The sequence below is a fragment of the Sus scrofa genome, chromosome 11, assembly GCF_000003025.6.
Source record: "Sus scrofa isolate TJ Tabasco breed Duroc chromosome 11, Sscrofa11.1, whole genome shotgun sequence".
Lineage (NCBI taxonomy): Eukaryota > Metazoa > Chordata > Mammalia > Artiodactyla > Suidae > Sus > Sus scrofa.
Genome location: NC_010453.5, coordinates 43,870,706 through 43,887,656, shown reverse-complemented (window position 1 = coordinate 43,887,656; position 16,951 = coordinate 43,870,706). Strand labels below are relative to the sequence as shown.

Here is a 16,951-nt window from a genome sequence, read left to right as displayed (position 1 = left end):
TCCATGGGTGTGTGTGTGTGTGTGTGCCTGTGAGAGGGAGAGAGAGAGCTTAGAGATAGTTTGTGACATTCTCATTTGAAAATTAAACGTCGAAAAACATTGAAATACGATGTGTAAATTTCCCTTCTCTAATACTTTCCCTCAAAACAGGACCCAAAAATAAAATGTAGGTAAATAGGACTTTACTTTCATGAAGTTCAAAATATTTTAAGTTTATACAAACTAGGACCAGAGAAACCAGATTCTCAATGTAGATTAAAAATCTTACCACAGTGTCATGTACCTCATGTTTGCTTTGGAGTACAGAATTATTTATTTTGAGGCAACCATAAATAACTCTAGATGTATGTAGAACACTGTGAAACATAAATTTTTACAAAATAAACTATTTCCAATAAACTTTACTTGGATTTAGGAAAACAGGTATGTTCTGTTAATGTTTATTTGGGCATTGATGTTAAATATGAAAATAGGATGCTAACAAGAACAAAGAAAGTATTATTAAAACACAACCACCACTAAGGATGCCATAATTAATGTATTGAAATAAAAGACATATATTTAGATCCTTGAGTTTATAATAATACTAAAATATAAATTCACTGTTCTCCTCTGGAGAACTATAGGGAATTGATTTTATTAAAAGACCAATGAAGGTTTAAATAAAGGATAAAGGAATAGAATCAAACATGTCCTGCCTTAACCATACAGACTGCTCCTCAGAATAACCCAATAATGGATGTGAGAAGCTTTCTGTTCATAGAAATCTCCTAGCAAATAAATGGATATGGATTGAGATATTCCGGAGTCACCAACGTACAAGTTCTAATGAAGCGCTGAATCCAGGCCATGATTATCAGTGGTGACTGGCATCATAAAATGCAACCAAGCAGACCCCATGCACTTCCAGTGGAAGCATTCAACCTCATTTATGAAGTAGTCTTGCCTCCAAATCAACTTGAAGCAAGCACGCAGATATAACTATACCAGAAATTCAGGACAGAGGAACATAGAGACAAATTAGATCCATCAGGAACTTGGAGTAGATCATAGAGGCGGTGTCCTCTAAGAACATACACAGTGCCTTAAATAGAGAAAAAGTTAGCTTTAAACATTTGCAGAGAACGAAGGGATGCCCGTGGCAGTGCTGGCTGAGTCAGAACTTACCTTTTCCTCCTTACCCTCCTCACTTTATTCTACTTTCCCTAAGTGTAGAAAATTTCTTTCTTTCTTTCTTCCTCTTTCTTTCTTTCTTTTTCTTTCTTTCTTTCTTTCTTTCTTTCTTTCTTTCTTTCTTTCTTTCTTTCTTTCTTTCTTTCTTTCTTTCTTCCTTTCTTCTTCTTTCTTCTTCTTCTTTCTTTCTTTCTTTCTTTCTTTCTTTCTTTCTTCCTTCTTCTTCTTCTTTCTTTCTTTTTTTCTTTCTTTCAATTTTTATTTTTATGGCAGCACCCATAGCATATGGAAGTTTCTAGGCCAGGGATTGAATCTGAACCCCAGCTGTGATCTACACCACAGCTGCAGCCATGCCGGATCCTTTAACCCACTACACTGGGCTACTTCAGTTGGTTCTTAACCCATTGCTCCACAGTAGGAACTCCGAGGATTTTTCTTTTAATTAAGTTGATAGTATTTATTATTACCTAAGGCTGAGGTGTAACTGCTGAGTCAAGACTGCCTTTGCTGGAGTTCCCATCATGGCTCAGTGATAAATGAACCCGACTAGTATCCATGGGGTAGGTTTGATCCCTGGCCTTGCTCAGTGGGTTAAGGATCCGGAGTTGCTGTAGGTTGTGATGTAGATCACAGATGCAGCTCAGATCCCATGTTGCTGTGGCTATGGTGTAGGCCGGTGGCTACAGATCTGATTGGACCCCTGGCCTGCGAACCTCCATATGTCACGGGTGAAGCCCTAAAAAGACAAAACAAAACAAAAAAAAAAGACTGCCTTTGCTGCTTAAAATACCTGTAGAACTTTATATTACCAAATAGGAATCTGAAAAGTTTCCAGGCTGCCTGAATTTTCATACAGATGTAGGAAAAATATAGTTCCCTACCAACACTGAAGAAGTTTGAAGAGAATAAAATTGTTTATTATACTTATGGATCCTACCAGTTTCCTGTTTAGCAAAACAGTATTTCTTGAGTACCATCATCAAAGAAATAAAAAGAGCTATGTAACTACCCCTGAAACCGCAATTTAGACCTTTGAGTTAAAGAGTTTTGTTGGTGGCTGTCTGGTCTTTTACTAGATGGAGGTAAATTAGTATCATTGGTTAGGGTTTCTAGAAGCACTTTTTAACATTTTCCTGACTCCAGAATCCCAATCCTACTGTTTATTCTTCCCATTCACTTTTCCAGGAAAGAAAATCTGTATGTCATGATCAGTGTATATGATTCTGGATTTCACTAATAATATTTACTAGTTGATGATGATGATCCATGGGGAAAGGATTTTTGTCAGGCTTTCTTTTTTTTTAAGTTTTATTGAAGTATAGTTGATTTACAATGTTGTGATAATTTCTGCTGTACCACAAAATGATTCATATATATAACATATATATACACACACCCACATGCATTCTTTTTTAGATTCTTTTTCCATACACATTATCACAGAATACTGGGTAGAGTTCCCCGTGCTATCTATACAGCAGTTCCCTGTTGGCCAACCATTCCTTATACTACAGTGTGCATATACTAATCTCAAATCCCCAGTCTGTCCCTCTCTCCATCTGTCCCCTTTGGTAACCATAGTTTGTTTTCAAAGTTTTATTTACTTATATGTAACCAGAGCCTAGAACATTGGTACCTATCAGGTATTCTGTAATTATTCTCTGAATGAATGAATTTGTCTGAGTTGTCTTAAAGCTCAAGAGATTAGGTTTTATAAAGTGCTAGTCAACTTCAATTTTGTGAGTTAAAAGTTGTCTTGAGTTGATATTTAACATTATAATATTTTCTCCCCACTACTATAACATACTCAGAGAATTGCTAACTGATAAACAGATGAAAATGAAGATAATTAAAAAGAGGGTGACATAAAGTAAAGCCAAATGACATAACTCTTTAGCAAAATGAGTTTTGATTATTTAGTCTTACTCTAAGAAAATATTTTAAGTTGATAAAATAGAATGCATTTTGTGGTGGAGGTGAGGCAGCTGAGACAATGCTTTTTTAATGTTTAATCACATGTATATAATCCTGAAACATTTTCTACTTTTTTATTTTAGAATTCATTGTTTTAAATTCCGCATTTGATTCTGAATTGTGGTAGAGACCAATACGTGATGTTCTACCCAGAGGCAAGAAATGCAGCTTTTCCTTTATTGTTATTCTGTTACCATTGGTTTATTAGCATGACCTTTTTTTTTTTTTTTTTTTCCAGTGAGAGTGCATTCCTCTTAAATTTTCATTTATTATTGTGGCTAGTTTTATAAAGATGGAACACTGCAAAAGATTGTGTTTTATTGATTGGTGGAGTTATGATGCAGGACTATAAAGCAGTGTGTTGAAGTATTAAATTAAATATTCTTCCTCTTTGTCCTCCTTCAGGGCCATCTTGGAGGTTAAAGGGTCTCACACAAATGAAATGATAAATCCAGTTTACATAGTTTCCCTATAGACATTGAACTGCTTCTTTCTTATTATGTCTGAATAAAACTCATTATCTATTTTGTTTCAGTAATAATTATGAGATTCTCTCCTAAGCAATTCTTTACTCTGTCCATTATTCTCCATCTTATAGCATACTCTGGAAAGGCAAGCATATAAATATGATAAAAGAATTAAGCTGTTGAAATAAATTAATTTATTGTGCAAAAATGTATTCAAATCTTACTTGCTCAATGGATTTTACTTTAATGAAATTCTTCAAAGAACAATACATCATGTTCCAAAGATTGAAATTATACATTAAGTGAAATGACTGAATATGTTGTGTTTCAGTTTATGGAAAGTTTCAATTGAATACTTAAGCTTTTAAAGCGCAAAATTTTGCATAAATTATTTTCTTTAAGTAAAAGTATTATTGGCCTTGTATCCTTTGTTCTTAGACGAAATGTAATTAAAATAAAAATAAGTTAAAGCTAAAATAAATACTACCATTTTACCTATATCTTCTAAGCCCTAAATTATGATTTTAAAATCTAGTGGTTTTTTTTTTTTTTTAGTTTTTATTTATTTATTTATTTTTTTGTCATTTCTAGGGCCACACCGTGGCATATGGAGATTCCCAGACTAGGGGTCTAATCAGAGCTGTAGCCCACAGCCTATGCCAGAGCCACAGCAACACTGGATCCAAGCTGCGTCTGCGACCTGCACCACAGCTCATGGCAACGCTGGATCCTTAACCCACTGAGTGAGGCCAGGGATTGAACCCGCAACCTCATGGTTCTTAGTTGGATTCATTAACCACTGAGCCATGACAGGAACTCCTCTAGTTTATTTTTCACCTAGTTTATTACAGGACCTTTAGAGTATTAAGAATGTATAAGTGAATAATGCATGAGTGAAAAGAATCATCAAGGAAAATCTTTACAATAAAATATACTGACCAATGACACAATCATTATACTTATGTATAAAATTAAATAAATAAATACTTGTTTTCAATTGCATAACCATTATTACTAGAGTTTTTGCATTAAATATTTAAATATTTTATGAATTTATTATCTCAGAGAAAAAATCAGTTTATCATGCATTCTTTAGTGCTGTTGAGAAATCTATTATGACAGGAAATTCAGACTGCAAAATGATTTCAGCGGGATTGATCAATTTCAGGATTGCCCCGTACCTCTGTTTGGCCAAACATGTGTCACCACAAATTTGATCACTTGCATAATTATTAAGAGGAATACTAAAATGTATTCATGGATAAACAATGATGTGAATGACCTTGTTTCCAAATGTTCACATTCATTGCTATTGGGGGGCAAAACTTTAACTATATTGGAAGAAACAATTCAACTCATAATACAGTGAGCCAGCATCCTGGGGAGTAAAGCCCAGGCATAGGCATGTTTAAGAACTTCCCAGGTGTTTCTAATTCAAAGTACAATTGTACACCATCACTAGGTTAAAGGAACTTTGTTGTTGTTGTCTTTTTGCCATTTCTTGAGCCGCTCCCGCGGCATATGGAGATTCCCAGGCTAGGGGTCTAATCGGAGTTGTAGCTGCCTGCCTACACTACAGCCACAGCAACGCGGGATCCGAGCTGCATCTGCAACCTACACCACAGCTCCTGGCAATGCTGGATCCTTAACCCACTGAGCAAGGTCAGGGATCGAACACCACAACCTCATGGTTCCTAGTCCTAGTCGGATTAGTTAACCACTGCGCCACAACGGGAACTCCTAAAGGAACTTTTGAAGGTGAAGACGTACATCACCCTCTTTCCATTAGTCCAAAGCCTTGAGCTTGTCTCCATTTTCCATATTACATCAGCCTTTGACATTTTGAAAATAGCTTCCTATAAGCCAATTCCATTTTAGAACTTTTTTGTATTAAAAACTCTGCTTTTTAAATATTTTCATCTTTGGAATTGCCTGGTGGCACAATGGGTTAAGAATCTGGCATTGTCGCTGCTACGGCTTGGGTCACTGCTATGGCGTGGGTTCAATCCCTGGCCCTGGAGCTTCCCCATGCCACAGGCATGGCCAAAAAATAAAAAGTGAAAATAATTGGCATCTTTACACTCTTATCAGGAATAATCTACTTATTATTTATGTATCATGTATCAGTTTACTTCTAACTTCCAAATATTTATGAATTACTGAAAAAACAGTTCTTCAAGGCCTGTGTGTATTGATATCTGAAGGTAGAAATAGCTTGTTGCTCAAAGAGGAAAATGTTAACAAATGAATATCTTATTTCTGAATCTGTAACTCCATTTAAAATAGTTTATTGGAGGCAGTTATACAAACTCTTTGCACATTAGTCTCATGGGGAAGGTGCAGCATTTAAAGGGGAAGGTATGAGTGGGACTTGAGTATTAGCATAGAACACTATCAGGAAATGTATTACCAAGTCTCCCTGGGAAACAACTAACACATATTTCATGAATTTCCCCTAATATATTGGTATGGTTGAATTGGAGCTAGGAGTCTGAAAATTATTAGAATCAAAGAAAATTATTCCAATGGTAAATAATATAGATTTCCATGACGCCTTGAAATGTGACCATCCAAGTATATCCAGTGCTGTGTCATAATGAAATAGCTGTTAACATCTCCTTTGGTAGTATTACTATGGTCTGTCACGGTGATAATTTGTGTGTTAAATGATCCTAGACACTTGTGGAAGCAATAGAATATATGTAAAGATTTCTTTTTTATTCAAATTGATAATTGTCTAGAATTAAAACCTGCTTTGCTGTGTTAATTTTTCCTTGCCAAGTGGTTTTCAACTGGTTGTCTTTTTTGGCCTCTCTTTTCATCCAAATTATTAGAATCAAAGAAAATTATTCCAATAATTGACATTTGCCCTGACTGCAGCAATGCTCACCCATAGATGCGTGTTCCTTTCTAGGCTTTCCTCACTTTGACTTTACTCAAGATAAAAGGTGTCTTTTAATCCAGTGAAATGTTGATGAGGGGAAACAAAGATGTGTTTGTCTTCACCTTTCTGTAGCATTAAGGAAAATCAACATTCCTTAAGCAAAGGTCCCATGTATTTACCTCTTTCTTTCTCTCTCCCTCCCATGGGGGTGTAGGAGCGGGTTCCCGACAGCCCCTCACCTGCCCCCTCCCTGGAGGAGGGCCGAAGGCCTGGCAGCCACCCATCATCACACCGCAGCAGCAGCGTGTCCAGCTCCCCAGCGCGGACTGAGAGCTCCTCTGACAGAATCCGTAGGTGTCATACTTCCACTTGTCACTGCTTTCAACTTTATTAGGTGCAGCTGGCTTTTCTAATCAAAATACCCTCATTCCAAATAGATCTCAGATGGATCATGTTCTGAAACTCCGTAGCAATAGCCATCTCTCAAAATTATGTTTCCCAGTTTGCAATATCATGAGGTATGGTACTACATTAACAGGTTCTGATATAAACTCCCTCTTGCTGATGCCACACATAAAGACTAGAGCTATGAGACAGAGAAAGTAACCTTCTAAATTAGTTTCTGAAGTAAACGCACCCAAATCTTAAAGACCTAGTACCCAGATATATTGTTTATGGATTATCCATCTTCATTCCCTCAGTCTCATACCTGCCTTCTGTTTTTTTTTTTTCTTGTATGTACATACGATTTATTTATTTTTTCCTTTAATTCATTCATATTACTTTTTTCACTTTTTTTTTTTTTTTTGAGGGCCGCAGCTGCTGCATGTGGAAGTTCCCAGGCTAGGGGTCTAAACGGAGCTACAGCTGCTGGCCTACACAGCTTATGGTGACTCTGGGTCCTTAACCCACTGAGCAGGGCCAGAGATCCAAGCTGCATCCTTATGGATACTAGTTGGGTTCACTTCCTCTGAGCCACAATGGGAACTCCCTACTTTTTTCATTTTTTAAAGTTTTGTTGAAGTATACTTGATGTACAAGATTTTGATAATTTCTGCTGTACAACAAAGCGATTCAGTTACACATACACCTGCCATTTTTTAAACATTCACTAACTTTTAAAATTCGCTAACTTGCATTGACGGATATCCACAAAAAGGAATAAAATAAGTAGAATTCAAAATAACTGATTTTTAACAAACATTTCATAGTCATTTAGATGATCAATATATTACAGAGTTTGAAATAGGTTAAATTTTAGGATTAGAATTAGTCAATACTGCATATTATTATTATGTATTATTATTATTGAATTCTAAAAAGAAAGGTTATATTGTATTTCATGATGATGTTTTCATGTATTTAATCTTGGTCTCATGGCCAAGAAAATTAAAAGTTAAAATGTCAGTTAATTGTTTATTTTGTGTCTATATAGGAATCTAATATTGTTTTACCAATAAAATGAGCTTATTAACAGTGACTATCTTGGTTAATAAAACCAATATTTACTATATCACTTACAGGATTTAGTTGTTATTTTATAAAATCCTGCTTATAATACAAACTTTATCTAATTACACAAAATTCATTAAAGTTATTTGGTTGTTGGGAATATTTTCATAATGGGAAAAACATTTTCTGTCTTTATAAACTGTAAAGGAAAGTTTGCTTATTCTCATATGGATACTATTGAGGTGAATAATTTAAATATTAGGTCGATTTGTATGTAGTAAATTTGTTTTAAAAATGGTCAACTATTGACAATCATGCATTTCAACATAATTCTAAATACGAATGCTTCATTTGACATATTTCCCTAAGTTTGTAAGAGATGTGCATTACTGTTTATTAATAAAATGGAGATATAACTCGATAATTATTCCTAAACCAATTGTATTTCTGGGGCTGGTTAACTTAAGTTCCCACTACTTCAAAGTATTTTTCAAATAAAATATTTTCTGTATGCTTTGGTGGCATACGTTCACTAGAATTAGATATTTAATGATAAGTATCTGGTTTCATTTCTAGCGCTTTTTAAGATTCTGTCATTGGAAAGGTACTGTTCTTCTAGAAAAAGAAAATTTCATTTTTTTTTCATAAAACTTAAATGGAAAATGGACAAATAAAGATTTGAGAATTTTGTAGTATATTCATGTTTTTCATTAATCATATTTTAAAATTCTTATGGAGACAAAGTAACAGTTTTTGAATGCATGGACTACAGTAATTGTCCAAACGGAAATAAATATATACACATGTGCACACACATATATGCATATTTATTTTTAACATGTTATTTTAAAATAATTTAGACCAATAAAATTTTCAATATAATAAAAAATTCTTAAATATGTATTATCCATTTTCACTAAATCAGTTGATCTCTCTTCACGAATGAAGGCCTAATGTCACCTTAATGTTCTTATCACAGACATCACGCTTCTTACCTCGAATACTTCATTGTTTATTTTCTACAAACTAGACATTTCCCTTACAAAACCATAGAACAATGATTAAAATCAGGAAATTAACATTATTCTAATACTGTTCTCTAAGCCACACATCTTATTCAAATTTAACCAACTTTCCCACAGATATTTTTTCCTTTTTTTTTTTTTTTTCTCTCTAACATTTGTAATAACAAGAGATGTTTCTTTCCTGGTTTCAAATCCAATTCAGGATCACAGGTTGAAATTACTTATATCCCCCTAATCTTTTAAAATCTGAAACAGGAACTCAGTCTTTTTCATCTTTCAGTACTTTGACATTTTTGAAGAATACAGGCCATTTATTTTGTGGAATGTCTCTCGGATTTGAATTTTTTGATGTTTTATCTGATTTAGGTTATGTATTTTTGGCAGGAATAACACAGACATGATAGTGGGTCTTCAGTGCCTGATTTCAGGAGACATACAATATTTTGCCAATACGTCTGATAACTATCACTTGGCTGAGGTGGTAGCTGACTATTAGATATCTCTCCTGGAAAGTGACTTTTTAAATTTTTTTAAAGCTTTGTAGATAATAAGTATCTTGTGAGGAGATAGTTTAACATTATATAAATATTTCACTCCTTATCAAACTTTCACTTCCCTAGTTTCAGAATAGCTCATTGAAGTTCTTGCTTGAAACAATTGTTACTATGGGATTTCCAAATGGTATTCCTAATATCTTATATATTATTTATATATATACTAAGTTTTTAAGAAATGATTTCTTTTCCAAAATCTTTGCACAAAACTGAGATTTTCATGGGCAATTTATTAAGAAATTTATTGACCGGAATGTGAAAATCATGAGAGCGTTTGATCAGCTACTTTATCCTTTCAGTAGTGAGCTGTTACTTTTAATAGTTCATGAAAGAAATTATTGGTTTTAATCATTCAACCATTTAATAAATATTTTTTTATATAAAGATTTTTCTTTTTTTCTATTATAGCTGATTTGCAGTGTTCTGTCAATTTTCTACTGTACAGCATGGTCAACCATTTAATAAATATTAATTGTCCACTTTTACTTTTAAATTGAGTTCAAATCCAATTTTAAAGAATTTGATATCTGCAAAACTTTGTGTTTCATTGACTAGAATAAAATATGAATTTTGAAACACTTTGTTCAGTGCCTCACTTGGGAAGAATTCTATTTGCCCTCTCTTGCCACTAGAATTCTTTAAATTATATTTTAACTTTACAGTATTAAAGAGCGTTCTAATGTTAAGGAGTTATTAGCTTTTGCAGAGTTGAGGAAAGTTATATGCTAAGGAGAGAATGTGAAATACTGGGTAAAGCTTGAACACTACATTGGTAGTTGTAGTTTTATAGGTATTCCAAAGTATTACAAACATTTAACAATATACATTTTTATATGAAATGAAAATAAAATTTCATTTTCAATAATTTCTGCTTGTTGTCAAGAATTATCTGTTTTTACAGTGTTCAATTTAGAGACGATTATAATTTTAAAGTTAGAACACAATATTTTATTTACTTCTGAATGTTCAAAAGAGCTTAAGTTATGTGAACATTATGCATTATGATGTTTTTGTCCTTTTTCTTTTGTTTCGGGCTTGACAGCTGTCCATCAGAATGGCTTGTCCATGAACCAGATGCTGATGGGTTTATCACCAAACGTACTCCCTGGGCCAAAAGAGGGTGATTTGGCTGGACATGACATGGGACATGAGTCGAAAAGGATGCATATTGAAAAAGGTAATATATGATTATATGGCCTTGTTTTTCTAGCTTAACATATGAACTAGATTTTAGTCACAGAATAAAGTATATGTCAAGATTGCATGAGAATATGGCACACAAAGATTTTAAAAACCTATAATATTAATTAAGAATTAAGCCTTTTCAACAAAAAGAAATATGAATGAAAACCTGCTGCTTTTCTCTAAAACAACAGGTAAATATTCATTAAACAGTACATTAAAAAAAAAAAAAAGAGAGAGCTGTCTGTTTTAATTGTTATCTCTGAGTTCCTGCAGGTCTACTGTTTTTCTTTCTCAATGCTTTCAGGATAAGTTGTCATTATACTTAGCATGACATAGCAACAACAATACACAAAGGATTATTATTTGTATTTTTTGGGTTAAGAAACATGTTCATTTTATCAACCAAGAAACACAGTGAATCTTATCAACCAATGTACTAGTAGTTATTTAGAGCCCAGATTGTACAAGCTGTGAAAATTTTCTATTTCTGTTTCATTTGCATCAATCTCATTTTCAAAGGCAAACATTTGTATTTTCATGCCCTATTTCATAAAATAATTTCATAAAGAACTTGAGATATTTTAACATGCACATTGAAAATTTTTGCTAGGGGATGCAAACTCATGTTTTCAAATGGTAAATTTAAATTGGGACTACTAGGGCTCTGTCATTTCTTTTTCAATTTATTATTTTTAAATTTTATTAATACAGTCTGAGTACTTTGACTACCATTTTGACATGGATATTGAATAATCAGTGTAATGAGAAGGATTATTTTTTCTTAGAAAACATAATTATACAAAAGGCACAATTATAAAAAGACAGCAATTAATTGGCTATCAAAAAGGAAAATAAATAAAATTGGACATTTAAGTAATGATTGGAGAAAGACGAAGTTAAATTGGGGCAATCTTTTTTTCTCAAAAATGACTATTTTGCAAAAAGTAAACATGCTTACATAAACATTCTTCCATTCAACATGAAAACAGCTCTGCTGAGCCTTCATGGAGAAAGAATATGGTACTTCTACAAATTAAATTATCTCTATTATCAGATTAATGAGAAAATGGTAATCTTTTCTAGGTGCTAACGTGTTAAAATCTAGGCCTGTTTGAAAGGTAGCAAAATTAAGGCAACTTTCTAATTATTTATTTTGAAATTTGTTATCAAGTATTATTGCTAATCTGGGCAGTATATACAAGTGCATCCATGGGCCAGATTGTCCCTAAATGTCTAATTCTATTCTTTCTGTGAGTTCCTCAATAATGAAGAAAAATGTTATCTATAGTGCCTTGTGGATACTTTGACATATACCTTTTATATTTAATAAAAAAGCTATTTGTGGAAATATTATGAAAATTAGTATAGTAATGAAATAGAAAACTTTATAGAGGATTTAAGTTTTAAGTAAGAATATTCAAATATAATAATTCGTTATTTGGGTTAAGCAGCCATTCTCTAATAGGGTTCCAGGAAAGAATGAAGCCCTATAGAAAATAATTTTAGTCACTCATTTATCGGGTTTCTCATGGAGGCTACATAGCTAGTTTCATAAAATGGATAAGAGAGAAGTTTTATCATATACAGCAGATGTCAGGATATTAGGGCTTAATTCTCTTGGTGAAGAAAGGTTGGGAATGAAATATAAAAGCCTGGAGGTGGTAGTGAAGAGAACACTACCAAAGGCATAATCAATAATGTCATAGGAATAATGGATCTCACTGGAATTTTTGGTAGGAAGGTTTCTACCAAAATGTCATGTTTCAAATTGAGTTGACCTATGATTTTTGTAACTTTTTTATGAGTCATAAGTTCTCTCTGCCTATCTGTCCATCATCTGTCTATATACCTTTCATCTATTTACTACTATTTCCTGCGATACCAAACTAGGTTGATAGAGGGATCTCACCTCTGGTTTTCCCTTGTGCCTGCTGCTCAAAACTTCATTGAAACATTTGCCTTGTTATTTGGAAGGTATTTTTTCATTGGTCTGCTTCCAGTACTAGACTGTAAACTCCTTGGAGTCATGTGTGTATTGCATTTGCTTTAAACAGACTAGACAGTCTATGAATGCATATTGATCTGAGCTGAATTACTAGAAGATTCTAAGAGATGGTGAAGGTAAGTTAAGACAACTGTGAAGATTACAGTCTTTAAGGAGTAAATGGAAGGCAGATGTGGAATGACATAACCTTTAGACTAACATTTATAAGAAACAGTAGAGTTTTCTGTCCATGGATATACACAAAAAACTTTCTCTATAATTAATGGTATGTCTTACCACATCTTAAGTTTTTAAATTACTTTTGCTGTCAGAATAAAGACCTTGACCATATCCCAACAATCTTCCAGTATTTTAATGTGTTCTTTGTAAAGGAAAATAAGTTTTTATTTTAATATTCTCTTTAGGAATGTGAAACTGCCATTGAACTCATAATTTCCAATGCAATTATGGAATCATGGAAATTTTAATAGATTTTGATACTCTTATAGTAAGTGTTTTATTATATGATGCTCTTCTCTTGTATTCGCTCTCTTATCTATTTTTCAGTATACTGGATGAATAGTAAATATTCATAGACCTTCTAGATTGATAGGGTCTATTAAATTAAAAATTGTTTTCTTTCATGACTGCATTTATCATGTGTCTTATACTAGGACTGTAACTTTCTTACTACGCATCTCTGTATTAAAATAAGTGACTTCATTTAAAGACATTTTTAGAGAAATTAATTATGTTTGTGTCATTTTGTCTTGAATATAAATGTAATTTGCTGCCTACTACTTTAAATCATCCAAAAGATAATAATTCTTAAGAAAACATTGATGTTAAAAACAGATACCAAAATTAACTTGTATACTGAGAATCATTGTGGCCTAAAATCTTAATCATCAGTAACTTTTAAGTATTTTAAAATTTTCTTAATATTAAAAAGCTATTGAGTTCACTCTATTAAACAAAATATTTGTCACCACTAGTTGAAGGACCAGTGGCTTTACAGGCATTAAAATTCAGTAGTACTAGAACTAAGTACTGAATAAATTTGCTCCTTAGTTTTTAATATAAAAACACTCTGATATGTTTTTGAACCCAGGAAGGGTTTAAAGTACATTCAGAATATAAATATGAAAAATGAGCTAGTGTACCAAGAAATAATGGACATGTTTCAGTCATGCCAAGTGTAAGGAGAATTGATTTTAATAGTATGAACTTGGACTACAGTTAGGGAGTTTGTCAAAGATTTGTGCTGAAGAAATCTATTATACACTCCATAGCCTCAAAAACAACTTTGTCTTCTAACTTTTCCAAGCACATTCCAAGTTCTCTACAGCTTTCTGGATTTTAGAAACATTACTAATTTCTACCCTCCTTCTAAATTTAGTGGAATAGGCAGTATTCATTTGTGTTTTCTTGTTTTATTGGAGTGTAGTTGATTTACAGTGTTGGGTTAGTTTCTGGTGTATGGCAGTTATATATATTGATTTCATTCATATAATGTGTATGTCACTCTTTCATTGATATATATCAATACGTTTTTAGATTCTGCATGTAAGTAATATCATATATTTGTCTTTGGCTGACTTATTTCACTTAGTCTAATAATAACTAGGCCCATCCATGTTGCTGCATGCAGCATTATTTCATTCTTTTTTATGGTTGACTAATATTCTATTATACATAGGTGTGTGTGTATATATATATATATATATGTACCACATCTTCTTTATTCATTCATCTGTTGATAGATATTTACGTTTCCTCCATGTCTTGGCTATTCCACATAATGCTGCTATGAACACTGTGGTGCATACACCTTTTTAATTAGAGTTTTCTCCAAATACATACTCAAGGACATTTAAATGATAAAAATAGGCTCTCATTATTTTATGCTGCACCTCTCTCTTTATCCCCCCCAAATTGTTCACTGATGCTAATATACAGTGTTACCTCTGTCATACATAATTTATTTCTTGGTTTTTCTTAAATTGGTTAAATTGCAGCTAATTTCAACACATTTTTGAGCATTTCATACCTTGCATGTAGTTTCATATGCACATTTTTATTATAGAATTTATCTAATATTTTGCTCACTGAAATTTAAATTATGACACAGATAAACCCATAGTATCAGCTTTATTCCAATTACAGTAAACATCGAGTATTTATAACTAACTACTGAATACCTAATTTGTGTTAGAGTATTTTATTTTTGGATCAAATAAACCAAAATGATATAATCAGTTGTTAAATATTTAAGGAATGTCAGATAAGTGAAATAATCCATGTAAAATGCAAAATTCTCCTTCTTCTTTCTCTTTCCCTCTTTGCTACAGTTGTACAGTATTTTTATTTCATATATAGCCTAATTTTCCCTAGATTAAAGGCCTTTCCCTTTGTTTTTGTAAAAATGTGAAAACATTCTTTCATTGGTGACTCCTGTCATTTTAGATAATTTAAGATGATGCAGCAAATATAGAGGATTTGTTTCAGGCCATAAACATTTCTTTTGTTGCATATTCTGCTTGGTGAGCAGTTCCCAATATTTCCAATGGCTAAGAGACTTGGATGAAAGCTTCTCATTTTGGTGCTCTGAATTTGAGGACAGAGCACTGAAGGCAATAAAGTAGTGAGCAAACTGGCCTTGCTGGGGTTTACTCCCATTATTCTTAGCTTCCAACTTTGTAGACCATTTTCCTACAAAACATCTTTTTAAAATAACTGCCATCACTATTCCCCTGTTTGTGGAAATAATTTTTTGAAATATATTCATTTTTGAAAATTTCTTATTGTTGAAACATTCTAATTTTAGGATTATCTTTAAAAAGGACTTTCTTTTAAACATTCTATATTGACGGTACACAAATTAATTAAAAGTAAATGTCAGGACGTTCCCATTGTGTCTCAAAAGTAATGAGCCTGACTAGTATCCATGAGGATGCTGTCGATCTCTGGCCTTGCTCAGTATTAGTGGGTTAAAGGATCCAGTGTTGCCATGAGCTGTGGTGTAGGTTGCACAAGTGGCTCAGATCCTGTGTTGCTGTGGCAGTGGCATAGGCTGGCAGCTACAGTTTTGATTCGACCCTAGCCTGAGAACTTTCATATGACACAGGTGTGGCACTAAAAAAAAAAAAAAAAAGTAAATGTCATTATGCCTCTTTCACAAATGAACCTGTTGGTACCTCATGTGCCTATATAGAGGTGCATAGAGTGAAAACCCCTTTTCTTTAGAAATTTGTATATTTTAAGAGCGGTAAATATATGTGTGGTACATATATATGGGCCATGAGTATTTTCTTCTTAAAATTCTATAACATGCAACCTCTCCTTCACTCTCATCCTTTGGATATAAATTCTCTTGGCATATCTCACATTCTCTTATTGAACATTATCCCTAAATATCTACTCATGTGACTCTCCTCTTCAGTTTCCAAGCTTGTGCAATGATGGTGTGGAACTTAATACTGTGATTCATAACACTGGGCAACAAAGTTCATTGCATCCCAGAGCGCTTTCTTAAGTAAATGACAGATTTCACCGCAAAACCACAGCCCATGTGAAACTTTTTAAGGCATTGGTTTTACCGTTTTAGGAATTATACTTTGAGAAACAGAGGCTGCAATAATATTTAACAAAATCCTTCCTTGTAATATTTCCATGACATAACTAAAGATGGGCAATTGGAATAAAATACAGGCCTTAGTGTTTTTTCCCCTGTGCACTTTTTTCACACTGAACATTCATGTTTCTCAAACCTCCTCTGTCCTTTGCTAGACAGTTTAATTTCTTTCTTTACCTGGAATACATAGGCCTTCTTATTCATTACTGCTTATTCCAAAATTCTTCTGGGGAGAAACTCTATCTTATCATCATCTCTGTATATCTAGCACAGTCTGGCATTAGTGGATACAATACATTTCTTTTCCAAGCTAAACGAGATAATGTATGTCTGGAGCACTTAATTTATATAAATATTCTATGAAAACTCTTAGTACTATCAAATTAGCTAATGGGATGTGATTTGCTTTTATAGATGGGAAAATATACATGTTGTCAACCACAATTAGAATACTCTCTGTTTATAATGCATAATATTACAGTTATCATGATTTATGCTTCAATCCCAAATAGGCAATGCAAAACTCCATATTTTACAGAGCATTTTGAATCTATATGATAACATTGTAATATGTGCAGTTTTGGAAGGAAATCATTTTTAAAGTAACTGTGTTAATCAG

The 16,951-nt window shown here is 33.1% G+C and overlaps 1 protein-coding gene across 1 annotated transcript in view; it reads left to right on the top strand.

Moving 5' to 3' along the window:
• The window catches only part of DACH1 (dachshund family transcription factor 1), a 422,381-nt gene that overhangs the window by 300,110 nt on the left and 105,320 nt on the right, over positions 1 to 16,951 (top strand). The window contains exons 5-6 of the mRNA XM_001924267.6: positions 6,713 to 6,848; positions 10,572 to 10,706. Of these exons, the coding sequence (XP_001924302.4) occupies positions 6,713 to 6,848; positions 10,572 to 10,706 (271 nt within the window). The remainder of the gene's footprint in view (positions 1 to 6,712; positions 6,849 to 10,571; positions 10,707 to 16,951) is intronic.